The following is a 22,201-nucleotide window of genomic DNA, read 5'->3' on the forward strand; positions in this document are numbered from 1 at the left end:
TGCAGTGCCAAGAATAGCCAAGAAGACATCACTTGGCAGTGCACTTTTGTTTTGTGCATCGGGTATTATTAAGTCACGAGCCTCTCTGTGCATGCTCTGAAAACACTTGTTTCCTTAGCACTTCTTTGCAGTGCACCAGTTAGAGTGACATATCCTATAACACTCCCATATCGCTGGCAGGAATATCTTCAAAACAGAGTACGCACGCATATTGAACACACGCGCTGCTACCGCTGCATGAAAATTTCTGATTTCAGCTTTTCATTATGCGAAAGTATTTTTTTATATTTGGTAAATAAATCTTTATTTCACGGCTTTAAACAATGTTTGTTGATACATGTTCTAGTTACATTTTTGTACCTTCTACAGAGTTAATATATACGCTTGCACTTATACTGCACAGTAAATCATGAATGTCATATTTAAATATTACATAGCTTGACTCCTCATATATTCAAGTGCCTCTCTCTTTTTTCCTCTCGTCTACATTTAAGATCACGTTGCCCTTCTAACTTACGTGAGATCACCAGAGTTACGCGAAGTCGGATCTAAAAGAGTTCGTGGCTAGCCTTTCTTCGTATAACATTACATTTCTTTTCTATCTTATTCTTTACTTCACCTTATCTGAGAGTGTCATGCTCAATTAAGACTGTGTAGTTACGGGATCTGTTAATAAATGTCACCTTGGTATACTGTTATTTTTGTCTCGTATATCTTTCGTCTAACACAACCATACGAAGTCAAAATGGCCTCTCGAGTTATCGCCTATTATTTGTTTATTTTGCTATGTGTGATTTAACAAATATGCCAGCACTTAGATTTGCATATACATGCATATGGGCACATGGGTGAAGTAGTACCTCTTGTAATTTTAAACGCATTGTTTTTATGCATACCTTACCTTGGATGAAGTTATGGCATCTTCTACTGTGACACGTCCTTTAGCTTCGTCCTGATCTAAAGTGTTCTTGTCATCTCTAGAGTCCAAAAAAAAGTGTTTGAAATAAATTGTAAAGTCTTTAGAGCAAAATACGCACACTACTGTGGAAGAGCCATTAGCTTTATTGGTTATGATGGTGTCGATAAAATTTATTGACATGATGTACAGAAAATAAATTGTGCGCGGTTAATCAAAGCTCCGGGATACACATAAACAATCGAGTGAGGCAATTGTTAGTAGATGCGCTATGCATAGAGCATAAGTTATGCATGCCAAATCAGTGTTCAGGGATGTGTGTTTAGAAGGAGTAGTTAACAATTTAGAGTACTTGATCCTCACTATGGATGAGCATAACGGCATCTCGAAGGCCTCATGCTTGACGAGACCGCGTTAACAAAAATTAAGGCGTGAACGAATTCAAGTCGATGCCCCACATGAAGAAAACGGCAACGCTGTTAATGTATTTAGAAAAACATAAAAGTTGAACGATTTCAGTACTTCGTACTCAACTATGGGAGAGCAACGAGCCGTCCCGAATCTGCACAAATAACAAGACATTTTGCTATTGATAAATTGTTGACAGGTGGTAATTGGTTAGCCTTCCAGTGTTCTAGACGTCTACGCCTTATTACAGGCCACATTCATATCCTTGCAGCCGTCTAAACTAATCAGAATATATCTTGCTTCAAACTCCTTTTCGCCGTTTGTTCACGCTATAGCTGAGGCTTCGACTGCTTGTAGGGGGACCCTTTATTCAACGGTTACAATAGCAACGTTAGAAAGGCAGACACTGTGCCACACACTTGATCAAGTCAGGGTTCTTGTGCAAGTGAGCGCTCAACAAGTAAGCAGCGTGCTGTCAAGAGACACTGATTTCGCGGCGGCTGATGCCACATTCTTCGATAGACGGCGCCACGTTGCGCGTGACGCACAAATCTCCCTGGGGACGCATCAGCCGCATGCGCTAGGCAAATGCCAAGATTTCTCTCGCCCAGTGAGAGAAAATAATGCTGCCCTTGTGACTGCCTATGATGACACATTTCGATGCCTGTCATTGTGAAGAGACGCTACACCACATCCTGTGTGACTGTCCGTTGTATGAAATCCAGAGCCAGTCACTGGCGTCCGCTTTTGCGCGCATCGACAACAGCCAAATGTCTGTGGACACTATTCTGTCAAGTGCCCGAGAGAAGACATTGCAACAGAAGGCGACGAAAGCTCTGTTGAAATTCCTACGCGACACGGACTTGAACAAGCGACTGTACAGCAATGTCACACACCGCGAAAGACAAGACTGGACTATGACTGAGTGTGCGCGCGTGTGCTGCCGAATGTGCTGTGTTTCTCTCTACCCTTTCTGCCCTCTAACTTTTATCTCCCCCATCCCTCTCTGATGCGCAGGGTAGCAAACGGGCTGCCTATAGCCTGGTTAACCTCCCTGCCGTTCTTTTCCCCCTATTTTTTTCCTTCCTTGGCATATATCAGCTTGCGAAACAGCCGCGAGCGCATCATCAGTGTGGCATGTAGTCATGTTGTTACATGACACGCATCTCATGATTATCGTATTTGGATGTGTCATTTGGCTATGTCGTCCATTCGCGTCGCGTAATAACTAGTTGGGTGCATGTGAAACTAGCGAAATGGCCGCAAGAGCATCATGAAAGTAGCACGTAGTCATGTTGTTACATGACACGCATCTTATGTTTATCATGTTTGCGCCAGTCACAAACCTTTGTCATCCATTCACGTACCGTATGACCAAATTTGGTATACGTCACGCTAGCGAAACGGCACTAGCGCATCATGAGCGCGGCATGTAGTGATATTGCTACATGACAAGCATGTCATGATTTTCATGTTAGGGTCTGTCGCTTGCGTTCGCCATTCAATCAAGTCATGCCATACCAGTTTTGCAACATTCCATGTGAACGAAACCACCGCAAGAGCTGCAGGACCATGACATGTAAATCATTGACATTCATGACATACATGTCATGATTTTCATGTTATGACTAGTCAAATATGTTCTTCATACAGCCATGCTATGCCATACCAAGTTTGGTATCGATACTATTATCGGAACAGCCAGGAGAGCTAGAAGTCGTAGGCGGCTAGATAGATAGATAGATAGATAGATAGATAGATAGATAGATAGATAGATAGATAGATAGATAGATAGATAGATAGATAAGCTCAAAGTCGCTAAGAATTGCTTCGCATTTAAAAACTAACTGCTCGCGCTATGCAAGTATTCGCTGGCCATGTGCACGTCGTATGTGTAGGCTCTAAATCGCACGTTCGGGATTCAGTCAAGGGCGTCTTGGCTGTCGCTTGACTTGACGCTTTGCCCATAGAGCTTTGCCTGGCTCAAGTAGATGCGAAGGAAGCAACAGTGCCTTCAACTAGTAGTGTGGCACAACACAACGTCCGCCTCCTGCCACTCGTTGGAGGCAACGCTTCTCCTTCATTAAATGAAAATTCACATCTTCCCAAAGGGCACCCTGAAGGGATGCGAAGCAGCAGCGTTGCACACGGGTGGCGTCCCGGGTTGAACAGCACTAGCGCGGCTGCTGCAGTGAGTGCTGAAAGATTCGTTTAAAGCGATGGCTGCCGTAGGTCTTGTCGTTTCTTCAGAGTTGACACGGGCGCTGAACCAGAGCTGCCACGTGTTTCGCCTTGACTACCACGACATCGTGATCGGTGAAGTGCTCGCGGAGAGGTAGATGTTTCGGTGGGCGAAGGAGCGTCGTTATCCAGCGTCCTCTTCGCAGATAAACGAGCCGAAAGAGTGTTACCACTCTATATGCACTCGAGCGTAGCGAGTGGTGAATGGGATGACAAGTAAAAGAAGTGACACGCACAGACATGCTTCAGCGCGTACGTTAGGCGCGTGTCAGTTTTATTTCGCGTGAACGGACAAGTCGGCAGAGTAGCGAGTGGCGGTAGCGGTAGATGTTGTGGGCGAATGGACGAGGCGGCAGCTGCGGACGCTGTGGCAAGCGCGCGGCAGGCGAGGGAGAGAGTGAAGTCAGCATGCACTGCGAGGGAGCGTGAGGTCAACGTGCAGCTTCGGCGTGACCTACTTGGCACCGCTTCAACACTTGCGTTGAGGGGAGCGCGTTGCGGCATGTTCGTACGGACGCATAGAAGGACAGCGTTGCACAGACTAGTCTAACTCCCGTATTCAGAAACGTTGCTTGACTTGAACTTCACTTGCAGCACAAATCCATTTCGAACGCGCTGTCTTTAGGCGGCACCAAGGCAGCACAAACGCACAGGCGCGTTTCAAACGCGCTGCATTCAAGGTGGTTTCAAGTCAAGTTCAAGTAAAGCATCGCTTCTGAATACGGCGGTAAGAGGGGCTTCGCATCTAGTATGAATAACAAAGATGAAACAGCAATTAAGCATTCCCAGACCATACCCTGTTACGCAACATTCGCGTGATACCCCCATCACTCTGCGACGCCTTTACTCGAGTTGGCTTCATGATAAAATGCGGGTGACCTTTTAAAATCCCGATCAAACGACACACTAACAGGATGTGTGCGCTTTTTTTTCAAATTTTTTTACCGTGATTCACAGCGAGACGTGAAACTAATCATCGTACGTTTCGCATGCGTTCGTGTTTTCGCGCTTTACGTATCGTGCAGATGCCATTCGTTTTTCAGCGCTTATAAAGGTCCCTTATCCTCCCGCTTGAGGGGGAGGCGCAAAGCTGGCACCATGCCATGAGGCCGGATGGACATCAATCACCACGAGTTCGAGACATTCAAAGATTTCGCCTCTAAATGTGAAAGAGGGCGCATCGTCGCGGCACGTACTGAATAATGGACCTATCTTCCCGCCTTCTTGTCATACCTTCTCTCTGCGTAGTTTCTAGGGCACTCGCTTGCACTAGATGAGAGAGAAAGCTCTTGAAGCGTGCAACAAATAATTCCGGTGAAAAAAGAATCTGCTCGAAGGAAACACAAACCAAGAAGTGAACGAGAGCGGGTGCATACTCGCGACTAGATTTTACTGTAAAGAGAACTAATATTTATCCGACACAAACCGCAAATTTACGCACGCGCATGCGAGAAAGCTGCTTCCATTATCATACAATTTTATCAAGGTATCACTCACGTAGACGCCTCATTTTTTTCGTGGTGAAGTAAGCCTGGGCAAGTTCAAGTGCCAACTCGCTTCCACGACGCTTGGAGATTTTTGTTGTGGCCAAGGAGGCTGCTCCTTGGTTGTGGCCAGCAAAGGCTCGCATGCTCTGCCACGGTCAGTTGTCATGCGAATTCGCCCATGTTTACTTCATCACGAAAGAGACATTTGTGTCTGCGATACCTCCGTAAGGCTGTACAAACAATGAGGGCAGGTTTCTAGAATGTGCGTAGATGAATATGCAGTTGGTGTCTTATGAAAGTGCGTTTTATTTTCAATGAAAACCAGTCACCAGTCTGCGCCCGTCCACGTTCTTGTCCGTGTTAACTTTGAGCAGACTCTCGTTTATTCATGTATGACTGACTCGCCCAGCACCGTGGATTATAAATACTCTTGTATGCACGCTCACTTAGCAGAATCTAAAAATTCATGCGTCCCCCCCCCCCCCAAAAAAAAGAGATATAACGTCAGTACACAGTTTTAAGAAGCTTTCTGTGGGGAGTGCGCATGCACACTCATAACACCTGAAATGACACTTTCTCAATTGTGCGACTTTTGTACAGTTCTGACCCTGAAAAAGATTTTATATATATATATATATATATATATATATATTGTAATGACGAAATATATATATATATATATATATATATATATATATATATATATATATATGAGATATTATAATTATTGTGTCAAAACACGGAAAAACGAGCCCTTAGGTATACACTTATTTCCCTTATATATATATATATATATATATATATATATATATATATATATATATATATATATATATATATATATATATATATATATATATATATATTTAAATTATCGGTAGCAAGTTTTGAATATGCAATAAGAAGGTTGCTACTGGTAGTAAGGATTGATCCTACGCGCATTCACAAAGCGAAATTATTCCGAATAATACCCTCGCTGTCAGGAGCATTCTATGTAGCTAACATCACTATTTTTGTCGAGCACTGACACTTAAACGACAACCACGCCAGAGTGAGCATGGTCTAGGGGACACAGATATTACTCATCTGACAGTGCGCTACAAATTTACTCGGCGGACTCCCGCAAGGTAGCGGAAAAGTTAAAAAGAAAAGTCGACAACCATCCGCTTGTATAGAATCCAAAAAGAAACTCCACGCAGCGTTTTGAGAACTTTCTTTCCGGAAATTTTTTTCTAGCTTCGGGATCAAACACGGGTCCAACGCCTTTCTGGGGTGATCGCTTTACCGATTGAGCTTACCAGAAAATCTCAGTTTATTGGTAAGCTGACTAAAAGGGAGAGACAAAAATATAAAGGAAAGACAGCAAAGGTAACCACAGGCGGGCTCCAGTTTCCTACTCTGTGCTTGGGAAGGGGAAAGGGAATATAAAAAAGTGAAATAGAAGACGAGTCTGGGACGGCAGTAGGTGACAAAAGAAACAACACTAAGTTGTGATTATACTGCCGTCTAAGTACTACACACCAACATTGTCTGCAGATAGTCATAGTTGGACATTCAGTCTGTTTAATCAAAGAAAACAACGCTAAGTTTTGATTATACTGCCGTCTAAGTAGTACACACCAACATTGCCTGCAGGCAGTCACAGTTTGACATTCAATCTTTATAATCGAAGAAACTGCAACAACGCCCTGCGAGCGACTCGTGTTGAAGATCGGGTAGGCCAGAGCCATATAATTCGGCACTCTGTGAGAGGGTAGTTGTACGGCTGGCCTTCTGTGGCTCAGAGAACCACTCTTAATGAGAAGCTTTCTACAAAGCTTCACTTCTAGTTCTGAAAATCCGCCTTACTGGAACAATGGTTAAGGTGCTCAGCTGCTGAACCGAAAGTCGAAGATACGACCGTGGCCGTGGAAGTCCCATAATAATGAAGACGAAATTGTAGAGGACCGTGAACTTTGCGATATCAGTAGACAATAAAGAACGCCAGATGGTCTACGTTTCTAAAGCCCTCCCCTACGGCGCCTCTCATAGTCATATCGTGGTTGTAGTACGTGAAACCCCACGAACTTGTACTATTTATTTTCGAGAAATATGTATAGATTTCTTTGTGACTTCGGGCTAAAAACGAATGATTAGTTATTTTATTTCATTGATCTTCAAATACTCCAGCCCAATTCAGGGCTATTTCAGAGGTGGGATACATAAATACATCAGCAAAGAATAACAACAATACCACAACAATTTCTTTATTGATAAATATGGTCACCTCCTACGCACAACCACGTAAATAATGATAAAAATGTTAATGTCACTCAAATTACTTTAAGAAATCAGATATATTCATTTCACGAACAGAACAGTAAACAATTGCCCTTGAAAAAAAACTAAATTTGACCGTGTTAGCACGTGCAAAAAATGGCTTAATATTAATATTGTGACCTATTCTTGTTGGTAGAGCGTTAGACTACACGACGTAATTGTCATTAAAAACCCGCCTTAATGAATGAACGTAAGAGTGGAATAGTTTCAATGATTCGATATGACGCCTACTACACAAAGGTGATAACTTCAAAGATTTCATTGGAGATGAGGGAGAAAAATCATGGTCATAGCAATTAAAAGTGAAACAATCAGATTTCTTTTGTCGAGATTCAATTGTATCTACATCACACACTTTGTATCATCAATATCGCATGGTGACAGCGTGAAAAATCATTGACGGAGTAAGCATATTCACCTCCCTTCTCTGGCTGCGATTTGCCTGCCTTTGGCCTGTCTGGAATCGGCCGCTCGGACCGTGCGTGGCGTGTCCTTGTGCTGGAGCAGCTCGGATACCGAAGTGAACACCGAGGCAGTGCCGCTGTGCATCAGCAAGAGCAGGTCCATGTGCTTCAGGAGGGAGCCCTGGTTGCAGACCAGGATGCGCGTCTGCAAGTGACCAGTGGCGCCACAAGGCAGCGTATAAGTAGATGCATATATATAAGTAAAGAATATGCCATTGTCGCTACTCAGAGTGGTTAATAATTACTGCACTGGCCTAATGGTATGCCTTAACGACATGGTGGGGAAACGAACACCAGGTCATATCGGGCCAGTTGGTATGAATCCATCTTGGTAGGAAGTGCACACTTTTTACAAAAGAACACTAGGCAGGAGCGCTTACGGTTGTGTCATGTAAGTGCTTCTGTTTTCTTGTTCCTGTCCAAACGTTGTGAGTTTCCTACCAACAATTTCATAGCTCTTTATCTGGCATGGTAACGAGAAACAAAGTGAATCATAAGCTTACAAGCGGGGAAATTACGTCCCAACAACCTGTTTGTTACCACGTGCTAGAGAGAAGTATTAAAGAGGGCAAGATGATAACGGGAGAGAGAAATAAGGTGACTAGGCTGTACATGACACATGCAATGCTTTTTTGGAATGGAAGAGTGCACTTTGTGTCTGATTAGGATATATATGATGATATGTATTCGTAATAGGCCCCACGTGAAAGCGTTATAGTATATGTCTGTGCTCATGCAAGTACGGCCAGGAGGGCTTTAGGTTCGAAAGTTTTAATTAGGCCAACTGGGTTGGTATTTGCCGACGTAGTGTTTGCAACGATGCCTGAAGCGTAGAGTGGAAGCACTCTAAACAGTTATTGCGAGATAACCAAAATAACTTTGATTTCTTTATGATCAGTGGAACTCGCAACAACGTGAATCTGTGCCGGTACACAATAATAAATGCGAACAGACATGGTAAGTTGTCACAGGCATAGATAAACTGCCACTCGGTTTTCTATGACATGTTGATATGACTGACAGATTTACCGCTTAGAGCGAAACACGTCGTGTACCAGAAATGGTATATTGAAAGCAAAGAACGGCTCATTTCACAAAGGTTTTAACAATAGCTCGTTAACCGCGTTGTAATTTTTTTCCAATAAACACGAGAGTTGGGGAAAAACTATCGAGTAAGAAATCCGGCGCGTAACTTGTTCAGAATTTTTTGAAGGTCTACTAGGCTAATCTTATCATTCGTGCTCATTTCGCGCTTTAAAATGATTCCGCAATGCTTTTTCGAGAATTGTTTTCAAATGGCTTAATTAAAAAGGCCTCCTGAATTGACTGCTGCAAAAATTTTCGGAACTTTTATGAAGCCGAAGCGGAAGAAAAGAAGGAAAATAGGAGGAAAAGAATGGCAGAGAGAAAGTGCAAGCAGAGTTACAGACACTGGTAATACGCTTCAAAAGCTTTCTCTTTCGTTTCGTTCTAGAGAGCACATTGGAAGCTAAGCAGGGAGGGAGATGACAAAGGGCAATGCATACAGCCAGAGACATTCATGAACATAAGCATTTTCTTCCTCCGCCTAATTTCAGTATGCTCGCGAGCTCGCATGAGGAAATGTGGCGGCATCTCACAGCGACTGCGGCAATTCAGCTCGCGATGCCCCGATATACCAATCGCCGAGAACATTGAATTTATGGTGTGTCTTTTTGGCTTAGTTGTGACAAGAGTGAACGATTTCTAGCTGATTTTGGTAACTAATTGTACATTACAGGCCACGGCCTACGCTATGATGCTTGACTCGCGTGTTCTCGGCAGCCTTGACTTTCGATCGGCTGTGTGTTCTGACCATGCTGAAAAACCGTTAAGGACTCCTCACACAAAACCACTGTAAGCCCTATATGGCACAACTACATCACAACCCAAGTAAAAGAAGAGTGGCGCAGCAAGTCATTGTCACCGCAAAAGTGAAGCAAATATTGTGGGCAGCAACACATTTGATTGTTACACAAAGAAAGGTTTGCAGCTAAGTCAGCATCCTTAGCCGCTAGGTATACTAGGAACTCCGCGAAACCACAGTGTAAAGAAGCAGGGCCACTCGAGCTAAGGACGCAGTTTTCGTACTCTTTGTCGGTTGAACGCGAAGTGAGTGATGAGAGCATAGATCGTGCAAAGTTATGAGTCGTCAGCTGCTCTGCAGAAATAGCACACGCCAGTCCTGTTTCATCAAAGTTGGATGTTGCTGCAAAAGTGACACATCCTCATTACCTCTCTCATCGAAACTCCTTCATGCTACTTCATACCACGGTTCCAGCCGGCTCTTTCATTCTGATTGAGCAGCGCCCATAAGCAGCCTTCACACACTTCCACTCACAAATATAAAGCGTGGGGCAAACGTTACCAATTTGCGCTTTATACAGAACATGACGGCGACGCGGATGGCGAAAATGTGCCTTGAAAGAGCCTACAATTGCTATCGTTTAAAATAATGACGTACTTGACTGAATAGGTTCTCCTGTTAGATTTTCCGATAGTACCATCCAACCACTAGGGTACCTTGTGGGCCTGCTTCAGAGTGGGAGAAGTGTATTCCATGTGCTGGGCCCGTAGAATATAGCGTCACACACACACACACACACACACACACACACACACACACACACACACACACACACACACACACACACACACACACACACACACACACACACACACACACACACACACACACACACACACACACACGCACACACACACACACACGCACACACACACGCACACACGCACACGCACACGCACACACACAAATCGCGCATTCAGTGCTGTGGACATACAAATGCAATAGGCTCGCACAAACCGTGTTTCGGAGCAGTCCGTTCTTTCCAATGACGTGCTTGAAGATCCTGGCTGCCACCGTAGCATCGAGTGCGCTGAGTGGATCGTCAAGCAGGTAGATGTTCGAACAGCTGTAAACTGCGCGGGCGAGTGATATGCGCTGCTTCTGTCCACCGCTCAGAGTCTCACCCTGTTTCAGAGAAGCAGCACAAGAGGTGAAGATGTACAGGATGAAGCACTGATCAGAGGGCAACGAACAAGCTGACCTATTGTCTGATGAGTAAAAGCACATTATTACAGCGAATATATTTTGACGAATCATTGTAAGTACCCCAGACTGTTCAACAAGTGCATTTGGTACACGCAGTGTTTGGCTTGAAAAGGTTCTTCATCGGCACTCTTAACAAGACAGTGAAACCTAGCTGACCTAAGCAGGTACCTCCACTTATGCTGTGCATTTCATGATAGAATGATCTGGGAATATGCCATATAACTCAACTTTCACTTAGCGAAGAAGTTAGTGAACTCGCCATGTCCCTGTGGTTGCACTAGAGCGAGGAACAGACTGCCTCTAAAGCAGGTGTTCCTAAGCAGGTTAGTCTTAGGGAACTCTGCCAATCTCTGTGACGTCCGAACTCCCCGCCCCCTCGATTTCATGCAAGTATTCTTCATTCAGTTCACACTACATGTATATTGTCATAAAGAATATGTTTGTATTTTAAAAAAGAACCCGACAATCGATCAACAACGCTGGCAATACACATAGCCAAAATTAATAATTCCAGGGCAAAACTTCAAAGACAATGTTACTACTGCGGTATGCGCCCCTCACCTTTTCCCCAACTTCCGTGAGGTCACCGGCAGGAAATGAGTTGAGGTCATTGAGGAGTTCGCAAGCCTTGATGACTCGTACATACAGACCCGGGTCGAGCCGTTTGCCGAACGTGATGTTGTCCCTCACGGTCATGTTGTATATTGCTGCTACTTGAGACACATAAGCAATGGATCCCTGCGTAGAAAAGACTGTCTCATTTGCATGCGCAACCATGAACAGTAGTGCTGATCAATGCGACTCGCTCTAAACGAGCATGAAGTCCCCCTCGTCCTTTCCCTCCAAAAAAAGGTTTGGCTCCAAATTTTGTGGAACAAGCAAACGAAGTTAATAGAATCACAGCAAATTCACGAAGTAAATGATAACGAGTGAGCGAAGCTCCGTGGGATCATTAACTCCCGTACATTGTCCACTCGATCGTGCAAGGACATAAGAACACATGTGTACAGTACAGACAAAGCTATTTATTATTCGCAGTGTGCACATATTGTTAGGAGGCCCGTATGTATATTTATGTGGATATCGATGTGGATATTCGTATATACACATGGATATGAAGGGCCATGTGCAAATGCATATAAATATGAATACCCATACGTATAACCATGTAGATATCTAAATGAATATGGACATGTAAATGGATATAGACACCCATAGCATGTCACACCAACGGACAGGGAACATGGCTCGACGCTAAAGAGCTTCGCCCCTAAAATTAATGAAGAATCAAGCGTTATAGGAAGATGGAAGACTACGAAGAAGAAAATTTTGTCATCGTCATTAATGTCGTCATTCTCGTCTATCTATTATTATATGTTCCCTGCAAGACGAAGGCGAATACTGATCTCTAATTAATCATGTCTTACACGAGCTCGTTCTAGGTGTAATGATGGACAAGTCACGCTTTAGAGCGGTTATGTCACGTTACTAAAAATCATAATTTCTATCTAAAGCAATGACTACGAGGGTTCTTAGGAGAACACGAACGTGAAAGCTCTCTGGTGTGGTTATATAAAAAGGGTACTCTATATCAAGCCAACTCTACCCTTATTTTTTGTCATGTGATGGCCAAAGTTTAAGTGATGGCAGATGTCGCGTGGTCACACGATATTGAAGGATTTTACATTTCTTGCTCACGCGAATGCCACAATCATGCAGTAGAGGCACAACTCGCGCCCTTTTGGCATCTCTTCTGCACCTTACTATGTGACCCCGCGAAAGAAATTATGCAGCTTGCACTTTTGTTGCAAGGCTGGTACAGTAGTGAAGCTAGTGTTAGGACTCCCGAGGAAGAAGCTGCCCTTCCAAGCCTGGCTATACTAGGCATGGCTATACAATACTAGGATCGTCTCAACACACGAACGCTTTTTGTTGTAGAAGCCGTTGATGACGATAGTTTTTTGGTTAGCCTTCTGAACAGCTCCGCAGTTTACAGTCAAACGGTTTCGCGCTACTAATTGCGCAGTGAACAAGAGCTAAACAACGAATCCCGCATCGCTTTCGCTTGCTTCGCTATTGGTGCATCTTCCTCACATTTCAACGCCTTTACATAAGCGGCACCCAATGGCTACGTTTTGCCATAAGCAAGACAATTCTCGTTTTATCGGCGAAATACAATGGTCGCACAACAAGCCGGAAGTTATTACAAAATGTCATTGCTGTCACTCTACATCATGCGAAGTGGCGTGGACAGGGCACATACCGACGTGCGAAGGACGCCTCGCGTGCGATGCATGTCTCCCAAGATGGCGGCCAGTAGAGAAGATTTCCCACTTCCAACAAACCCCACGACGCCCACTAGGGAGCCAGGTGCTGCCCGGAACGTGATGTTCCTGAGGGCCGCCTCGCTGGGCACCGGGGAAGACGTGTGCGACGAGTGCTGCGTCCACGAGAAGCTGCACTCGGACAACATCACTTCGCCTGCGCAATGAACAGGTCCACAACTGTTGCCATGCGCGAAATTCGAAGCACATAGAAGCTTTATTAAAGCGAAAGCTCCATGTACCTCGTTTCGTGGCCCGTTCAGAGAAACTTGGTAAGCGAGTGGAGTGGTACAAAACCCCACTTGGCATACGTCACTAATGACGCCATAACGTTAAGTTATCATGAAACTTGTGAACAGCACTGGAAAGGAATACATCGTGAAAGCGGAAGGACAGGGCGCTGTTTTTCCACTTCTATTCTGTGTCTCGTCCAAGCTATGTTTCGAACATATGGTGTAGTAGCGCAAATTCGATGGGGACACAAGAGTACAAGAAAACACGACACTGGCTACTCTTGCACTCTGTGTAATTTGTCTCCCCGTCGAGTTTGCGCTACTACACCATATGTTAAAATGATGTCTCACCATCTATTCCAGCTCTAAAGTCTACTGCACTTCATACTCTGTTTTGAAGTTTAGTATGTGCCGACAAGCTCACATTATTACACATTTTCGCTTCATATCATAAGAACGTCACAATCTCCGAACTTTGTGGCAGCATCGTGACAACATGACATGGCGTCATGTCATTACATCTTTGTAGAACAGTTTCAATCGACATTGTGTCACTTGGTGAAGGGTGGGCTGGCCACGGAGGAACTGTAACGCTGAGTTAAGTGCAGAAAACTTCAGTTAGGGACAAAAAACGCCATCGGCTGAAAACGTCATGGTGATATATTACGCCAACACCACATCATGGTTCCTTATGTGTTGTGAAAAGGCTGGTTTCGATTCTTTAACTTAATACAGATAGCGTAAAAAGCTGAGAATTTTGTTTTCGTTGTAAACTGCACTTCCTCATCGCATTCATCATCACTGACATAATCGTCATACCCGTGGTCGTCATGCTGGCGTCTGACTATTGCATGAAAGCATTGTAGATCGAAGCCGGGGTTCCCTGTTTGTACCAATGCACCTACTCTCCAGATTTAGCCAACGGGAGCACTTTGAAATGCACACGACCTAATAAAGACCTGCGAGACTCCACCCCCAGGCCTACAGTCTTTACGGAGGAAAGGTACAGTACAATGGTTCAGTTGGTTGGGCTGGTGTTCGTGGGTATCCTGCTTGCACGAATCACTTTGAAAGCCGTGACGCGACCTTTCAAACCATTACATATGCTTCGTAGCATTGCATGATGCTGGAGGAACATTGTAACACGTTTCACAGCATTGTTACACAAGCACATACGCGCAGTTCACTAGTCGCTAGTCATTGTTTTCTAGCAGTCAATTAAATGGCGAAGCATCACGCTTCTTGTATCGGTAGATCGATGCACAAAGCTCTTCGATCATTTTCTCCATTATTCTGGCCTCCTAGCCGACTCATGTTCCGCAATTAGTGTGCCCAATACGGTGATCGGCTGATTGGAGCTTTTAGCAGCTGTAGAACGAAGAGTTATGAAAGTGCGTCTAACTTCAGTTACTATCACCAGAGTCGTTGTCACGGTCTCTTCATTACGAGGAGCTTCGATGGTCGGTCATTGGAGAGAACGGCGATGGGAGGTGTGTGAGTAATGAATAAATGGTCTCGAATCTCCGATGGAGTAAAGGGTCCATGCATACGCACTGGCTGGGTGGAGTTGATATGCGTCCAGGTTGACTGCAGCCCAAAAAAGCGGGCCTCGACTGTTCGGCGGAGTGTTGGCCTTCCGGCTTTCAAAACCGAGTGGCTCTATCGGCGGAGGGGTCGCAGCGTATAACGAGCGTTGGAGTTGGCAGGTCTCATGACATAGCTGGCCGTTCCTATATAAGCGGTTGGCTGATTGAGCGTGGCCGGCTGGTTGGCTGCCAAACTGGTTGGCTTTCGAGGTACCTGTCCTAAAGTGGCTCGTCCCTGGGAATCGTTACACTCGAGGGGTCCTGTTAAGGGGATGGCTGCTGTAGGCTATGTACGACTCCACTTCGTAGGATGACATAGTGTCACATATAAAAAGGTTATGGAATTATTCATTTTGTTTGGTTCTTTTAGTTATTTAAATTTTCGCCCCACATAAATCCAATCTTCGCGTCCCCTGTCGGAGCCTCAAATGTCTCAGCACAGAGCTCGAGAGCAAGACGCGATTCCTCGTGGTATCCGGCTCCGATACCGATATCGAAATGAGTCGGCATATAAGAAACTTTATGTTCACTGCACATACTTTGAAAAAAAAGAGAGAGTCAATTTCGTTTATAAACAGAATTTATGGAAATATTTCACTTTGATATGATGTGGCATTACGCAACTGATGTACCTTGTATATATTTCAATATATATAGGTGTAACGTTCTTTCTATCACAACCCTCTAATAGAGCTGGTAATACAAATAAATAAGTAAAAATAAATAAGTAAAAGTAAGTAATAAAATATACCAGAAACACACAGAACACCACAAGCTCTCTGCTGTGTTCAATATGTTTCTAGTGTCCTCGTATATTCTCGCACTTTGGTAACGTCTAAGCACCTTTCCCACGTACTCTAATTATTATAGTCCTGTGCTTACTGCTGCTGTGTTGTCACTCGCAAACTTTTTAATCTCATGCGACCGTCTATCATTCGGCTTCTCCATCCCTCACACGCTTGCCTTCTTTTGGAATCTTCTATGTTACTCTAAATGACGAGCGCCTATCTCGCCTGCGCGTCGCATGTCCTTCCTGTACCCGTTTTGCCCTCATGTTTTCAACTAGGATGTCCTAAAAAACGCTCGTGTTGTCTGACCCCTGAACTCTATTCCGGTTCCTTAAAGTTAGATATATTATTTTACTTTCTATGGCTGATTTAGGTTCAAACTATCATTTTCTTTTCATGACAGTATGATTTTGTGACTCCACGCCTTGGAATTACGATGTCATGAGAGTGATAGTTACCTCTAGGAGTTTACCCCCCCACTTTGCACCCCCTCTACACACACGAGAGAGAGAAATTAAGAGAAGCGAAAGGGGATATGCAGGGAGGTGAACCAATCTTTGGCTCGGTTGGCTATCCTACATGTGGGAGAGAAACTAAGCTTTTGTAGAGCGTTGCATGCTCAAGGAACACCGACTCATCCAAGTTGAAACAATTGTACTAGGGTGACTCTGCAACATTCTCTGTCCCGAGTGCACTTACCCTTCTGTATTGCGGGGTCCTTAGAGTCTTGAGGGCGTTCCTCCTGCTCTTCTTCGGTGCAGAACTTGCATATCCTCGACAGACCAAGTGACACCTGAAAAACAGCGTCTTCCTTTACTTACGAAACAGCAGGTGCACTTGCGTTCGGGGCACTAAAGGCAACTATTAAGTCGACGTTGATTATTTAAAAGGCGGTCCAGAAACCTCCTAGTGTTACTTTTGTGCCAAGTAAGGGCCTCTTTTGAAATAAAATAACGTTTTAGTGGTCCGCATCGGGTTAGAGCCGTTCAAATTACCCACCTCAAGAAAAGGATCGACCGGACCGACTCACGTCACTGCTGCCGTGCACAACGTTGCCCGCCTTTACTGCACTAGCAGCAGCAGACCAAAAGCAGCGGGAGCCACAGCAGCAACAACGACCATTGATCAATTCCCGCCATTGGCTCTGAGATTGCACACATTTTTGGTTAAATTTCGCCCCGCTAGATGGCACCGCCTGTCCAGTGTAGCTACGCAAACCTGAATTTTTGAATCACTCGCGCTATTCCCCATAGTAACTTCCAGCGTTTTTTTTTTCATGAATAAAACAGAAACGAAGAAGCAGCATTTTATTGCGTCTCTTGATGCACGAAAGGTTCTTTATTTAGTGCAGCTAGATCAATCACTAGTAATTGATTGTAGGTGGTCCGTCTGATGTCATCGGGATCATTTTCAGAATGTCGTACTGCGGCGAATGTGTTCTTGCGCATTTACCTAATTTCTCGGTAAGTAGGGCCCTGTTGTTGATAATATTGCTGTTTTAGATGTTGTCATACATTGAGCTTGCATTCTGACGTAAACTGTTATTTGACTTTAGTGTGCCTTTGACTAAGAGCATGGCTGATGTACGAAATTAAGCTGTCACCGCACGTAGTTTCTTCGTCACTAAACAGCCTTTCTTAAGCCTTCATTGCTGAAATCGGTTTGCAGTCAATGCACACTTCTAGGTTTAAAACATTGAATAAATAAAGCCATGCATGGTAAATCAGCTCAGCGCACACTTGCAAGGTGAAGTGTCTAAGAAGTGAGGAAGAAATTCACCGTACCGTTTTCGGTCCTCATTTAGCGAATCCTAGGTTCGTGTTGTTTTCCGAATATCCTCGTGTACTGTATTGGGGATCATGCTTCTTCCTTATGGTTACGTGTGTATTCGTATTTTTGTGTAATATTCCTTAATTTATTGACATTTCAAATTTTCGCATAAAATACCTATTGAGCATGCGTTGTGGAAACGAGCGTTGAATATCGTTGCATCTCCTGCGTTGAGGGTTCCGCGAATGCAATTGCGACACCTAAAATATGTTCTACTTTTTAGGGAAGTCATAGTGCTGCGACAAAGAAAGTTTGTTATCCATCAGCCTGAAATCGCTGATCAAGTGTAATGGATATTCCAAGGTTATTTGACTTGCCCATGTTCTTCCTTCTTTAATATATCGCCACTGGCACTGATAGCGGCGGGCAGAGCGTCGGCCGTCGATCAACTGACAAGTGGTGGAGCGTGTCGGCATTTATACCCTTTCCATCGAATATTCTAGCGTTATCGCTAGTGGCGACGTAGGTTCCAGTATAACTTGTGACGTTCGCGAAGTGGCCGTAATCTTAACAAAACAATCTACTAGAGCCTCGACCTCGACATCCTCAAGCACACCGGATCAGCGGGCGACGGACCCGTACAGGACTGGTTCAACCTATTCGAGCTCCAAGCCGCCGCTGCATCCTAGTCAGAACGAGAGATGGCCACTTCAGCGACAATGTCACCGGTGAGGCATTTGAATTTTACCTTACCCACATCTTTGAAAACGACGAATCGTGATAAAAGATCAAAGAAGAGATGATCGCCCGTTTTAACGACTACAACTAGGAATTCCTTATTAGCAATCATCTAGAGACAGTCCCACATAATCTTTCCTTAAGAGACATAGGTTTCCATCAGGTTTCTCTTCTGCACGAAAGTCGGTATAGTTCCAAAGTCGTCACTCACACATATGATACGAGACGTTGCTAACCCACCTGATTCTCTTCATTCCTCGTCTCGCATACATTGTCCACCACCCAGTTTTCCATCACGCGGCTCCTAAAGTGCTCTTAACGCTCACTGTTTGCCTAGTAAGCTCATAAGGCCGCCGTGTTCACGATAGACGAACTCTCAATGCATCGTGAATATAACCAACCATGCCAAGACGACCCGGAAAGGTGTTTTTCATCACAGGACTTTATTTCTATGGCTCAGCAGACTGTGCAGTCTTAACCTCGTAATGCCAAGTTACCTGTAGTATCTTCATACAGTGCTCTCCAATCCGAAAACCGAAACAATGTAGAAGTAATGCATACATCAAACGTGGCACGCAGCTGTCTGTCAGATACTGGACAATCTTTACGAAGTCTCTGAAGAGCATCTTAGCAATGACGACGCATTACCAGCTATGCCCGAAAAGCAAGACACCAGCTCACCATGCATCAGCTGTCTACAGGACGCGTCAACTTGCGAAGGAAATGAATGCCCGATTCCGGAAGGGGTGCCACTACAGCCATCTCCCGAGCAGCATCAGCAAAGCAAGCAAAGCCAATTACACAAACTCATGCGACAACGAGAGAGACTGTAACGAAGGCATCGACGAACGCAAAATTCAACTGAAGCGCACTCATCGACTGAACAACATTGGAAAGTGAGATCTCCAAACCAAACACGATTTCAAGACGTCCGACGCTTTCGCACAAAAAAAAGAAAAAGTCGCCAGAGACGCTCCCTGCACCTGCTATTACGCCGACTGCGCCACCACCGAAAACGCCGAGAAAGACGCGGAAGCACTGCTTGCACACCGCAAACACTCAGACACTCCGTCACAGTCTGTTAAGAAATACACAAGCAAGAAGCATCTGAATTGCATCAATCACATCGAAAAATGCAACCCCGACGACATTCGAGCTGCCGATGCAACAATGCGTTCCAATCTTGCACAGTCTCCAGAAGAGTTCAAGCAGTATTGTCAGCATCCATGTGTAGCCCACTCTGTCCGGAACGCAACAGTCGAGCTCGTCTACCACAGTTGTCATAGAAGTTACCGCACTGCTCCGTCGGCCTTGAAGATTAAAAAAAGATTGTGGAACTCCTTCGGGACATAAAAGTGTAAACTTGGGCATTATTCTGTTTAATATCTTCTTCCATTTGTTGTAGTTAGAATAACTGTATATGGTCCCTACGTGACCCTGAGTAGCGCATACGTCCGCAATCTTGCCTGGCTAACAACCAGCTATGCGCCAAAGTCGCCCTCTGTTTTTCAGCCGACACCCCTGCCGTGTTTTTTTTTTTGTCATGTTGCGTATTGACATACTAGCTTGGCTTGAATCCTTCACGCACGCACTGTTTGCAGTGCTCGAAGGCTGCTTTTCTGCCCGATTGACAAGATATTGCAATGTAAAACTTGACCAAATAGCACGGCAAAAAAAAAGCGACGTTTTTGCTCAGTGTGACGCGAAAAGTGCAGAGCAAACATTATCAAATTCTTTTTTTTTTGCGATATTCAGATATTGCAAATTTGCGGAGTTTTTGACTGGATAATGAGCGGGAACATTCAGTATTCACGTTAAGCTGGTGAAATATGCGACATTCACTGACCTTGGCGGTACATGAAATCGTTCCATTAGTCTCGGTGAGTATAACCCAATGAAGAGTTACGCCTTCAGCTTTTAGAGGGCGTAGGAGCATAACGGTAAACGCCAATTTTTACCCGATATATAGCGTACATAAAGTGATTACAGTATGACTCGTGATTTTGATGTAGCTTTGGTAGAGTACTCTGCTTTCACTCGAAAGACTCGTGTTTGATTGCCAAGTAGACATGTATTTGTTTTTCGTATGTTTTTCTTTCTTTTTTTGAAGTTTTATGCAATAGTGGTCACGAACATCAGCGGTGGCGAACATCTACGGTGCTGGAGTCGGTACTTGCGATCTCATAAAAGATTGCGCTGTAAAATTCAGCGACTTCAACAAACCTTTCAACAGATATGAATGCGCAACAAGGAAAGTGTAATTCTCTTTTAGCATGTACTATCGTAAGGATTTGAACGCGCGAGCGCGTGGCAAAGAGCCTAAAAACCTTGAGAGTGCCGTGCGGGAATGGCGCTGCGAAAACCGGCGGGGAAAGAAGGGGTGCTCTTCCAATAACTGTTTTCACTCCCGCTTCTCTGGCGTTGCTTCCAAACGGCAGCTTATAACGTGCCATCGGCCGCAAGCAATGATAAGAGATTAAAGCATGCAGAACGTCGTAATCTGTTGCGTATAGGGTTCGGCACGAAACAACCCTGTATACCTTTACGTACTTGCGGAGAACGTCTGACAAAGATTACACCTTGACATTGTAGCGCTTGCGTAGAAAAAATAAAGTATTGTTCTTTTTGACTTTTGTGCAGTTTGCTGATCTCGTGATTCGAGAAAAGTCGCACGCTGTAGTTGGTTGAAAACATTTATTGGATGCTCCCAAAAATCGTAACAAAGTTTTATTGCGCACGATTTATCAACTAGCTTGCCCTTTTCGTACGCGTTTACTGGGCTAATAACGGGTCATGGCTCCACTAGCTTGAATTACGGCTTGCATTCTTTCTGGCAGAGACCTGTAGAGACCCTCAATGAAGGTCGTGTCAGCTTGAATATGTTTCCGCTCTTCTTGTAGAGCTTCCCACAGTTCATCGGCTGTCACCAAGTCCAAAGAAAGCTTAGGAAGGTTAGCCTTCAGACGTGCCCACACGTGCTCAATGATGTTCATGTCCGCACCCTTCGCGCACCACTCAGGGCGCATTACCCCTCGCTCATTTGAAATACGTGCGACGTCCTTTGATGCATGCACGGGAGACAAGTCCTGCTGGAATGAATAGCATCCATCCGTGTGTGGCCATTCAATACAAATAGAATTATCTCTTGCTCCAGCAGCGTGCAATACGCATCACTTATGAATCTCCCGGAGATTCTCGCGAGGGGACTTTGGCCGCCGCGCGAGATAGCTGCCCAAACGTTTACGGATGTGCCACCACTTGGGGTTACCTCCTGGATGTTCTGCGGACAGAAGCGCGTGTTCTTCATGCGCCACACTCTTGTCTGCTGGCCCCAGCGGCTGGAGAAAGTTGATTCGTCGGAAAAGACGGCATATTTCCAGTCCTCCACTGTCCAGCTGCGGTGATCAACCACGAACTTAAAGCGAGCCGTTTTGTTGGAACATGTGAAAAGGGGCTTTTGAGCGGCGATATGACTTCGGAGTGCGGCTTCCCTTAGCCTCTGTCGTATTGTGCTGTCACTTAGATTCGCAAAGTCTAAAGTACGGCGCACATCTTTCGCACTTAAAAATGGTTTCTCGCTGACTACAGCAACAACTTGCAGATCTTGGTCCAACAACGTAGCACGGGATCGCCTTTTGTGCGGCGCATCCTTAATTCGTCCTTCATCTCGATACGCTCGGACTGTCCTGTTGATCATGTTGAGATTACAGCCTGTCAATGTAGATGTTGCGCTGCGAGTAAACTCTCAGTGATAATTGAACGACTTCTTCCCGCTTATGCATATGCACTCGCCACATGTTTAGGCACTGGATCCCAGAACAATACTAGGAAAAACG

General features: G+C 44.8%; 1 protein-coding gene across 1 annotated transcript in view; it reads right to left on the minus strand.

The window, feature by feature from the left end:
* The window catches only part of LOC119165008 (ATP-binding cassette sub-family C member 3-like), a 134,663-nt gene that overhangs the window by 37,829 nt on the left and 74,633 nt on the right, over positions 1–22,201 (minus strand). The window contains exons 13-18 of the mRNA XM_037417204.2: positions 16,557–16,650; positions 13,190–13,407; positions 11,488–11,664; positions 10,678–10,845; positions 7,790–7,980; positions 902–977 (exon numbers count right to left, since the gene is read on the minus strand). Coding sequence (XP_037273101.2) covers positions 902–977; positions 7,790–7,980; positions 10,678–10,845; positions 11,488–11,664; positions 13,190–13,407; positions 16,557–16,650 — 924 coding nt within the window. The remainder of the gene's footprint in view (positions 1–901; positions 978–7,789; positions 7,981–10,677; positions 10,846–11,487; positions 11,665–13,189; positions 13,408–16,556; positions 16,651–22,201) is intronic.

Source organism: Rhipicephalus microplus, chromosome 9, assembly GCF_043290135.1.
Source record: "Rhipicephalus microplus isolate Deutch F79 chromosome 9, USDA_Rmic, whole genome shotgun sequence".
Lineage (NCBI taxonomy): Eukaryota > Metazoa > Arthropoda > Arachnida > Ixodida > Ixodidae > Rhipicephalus > Rhipicephalus microplus.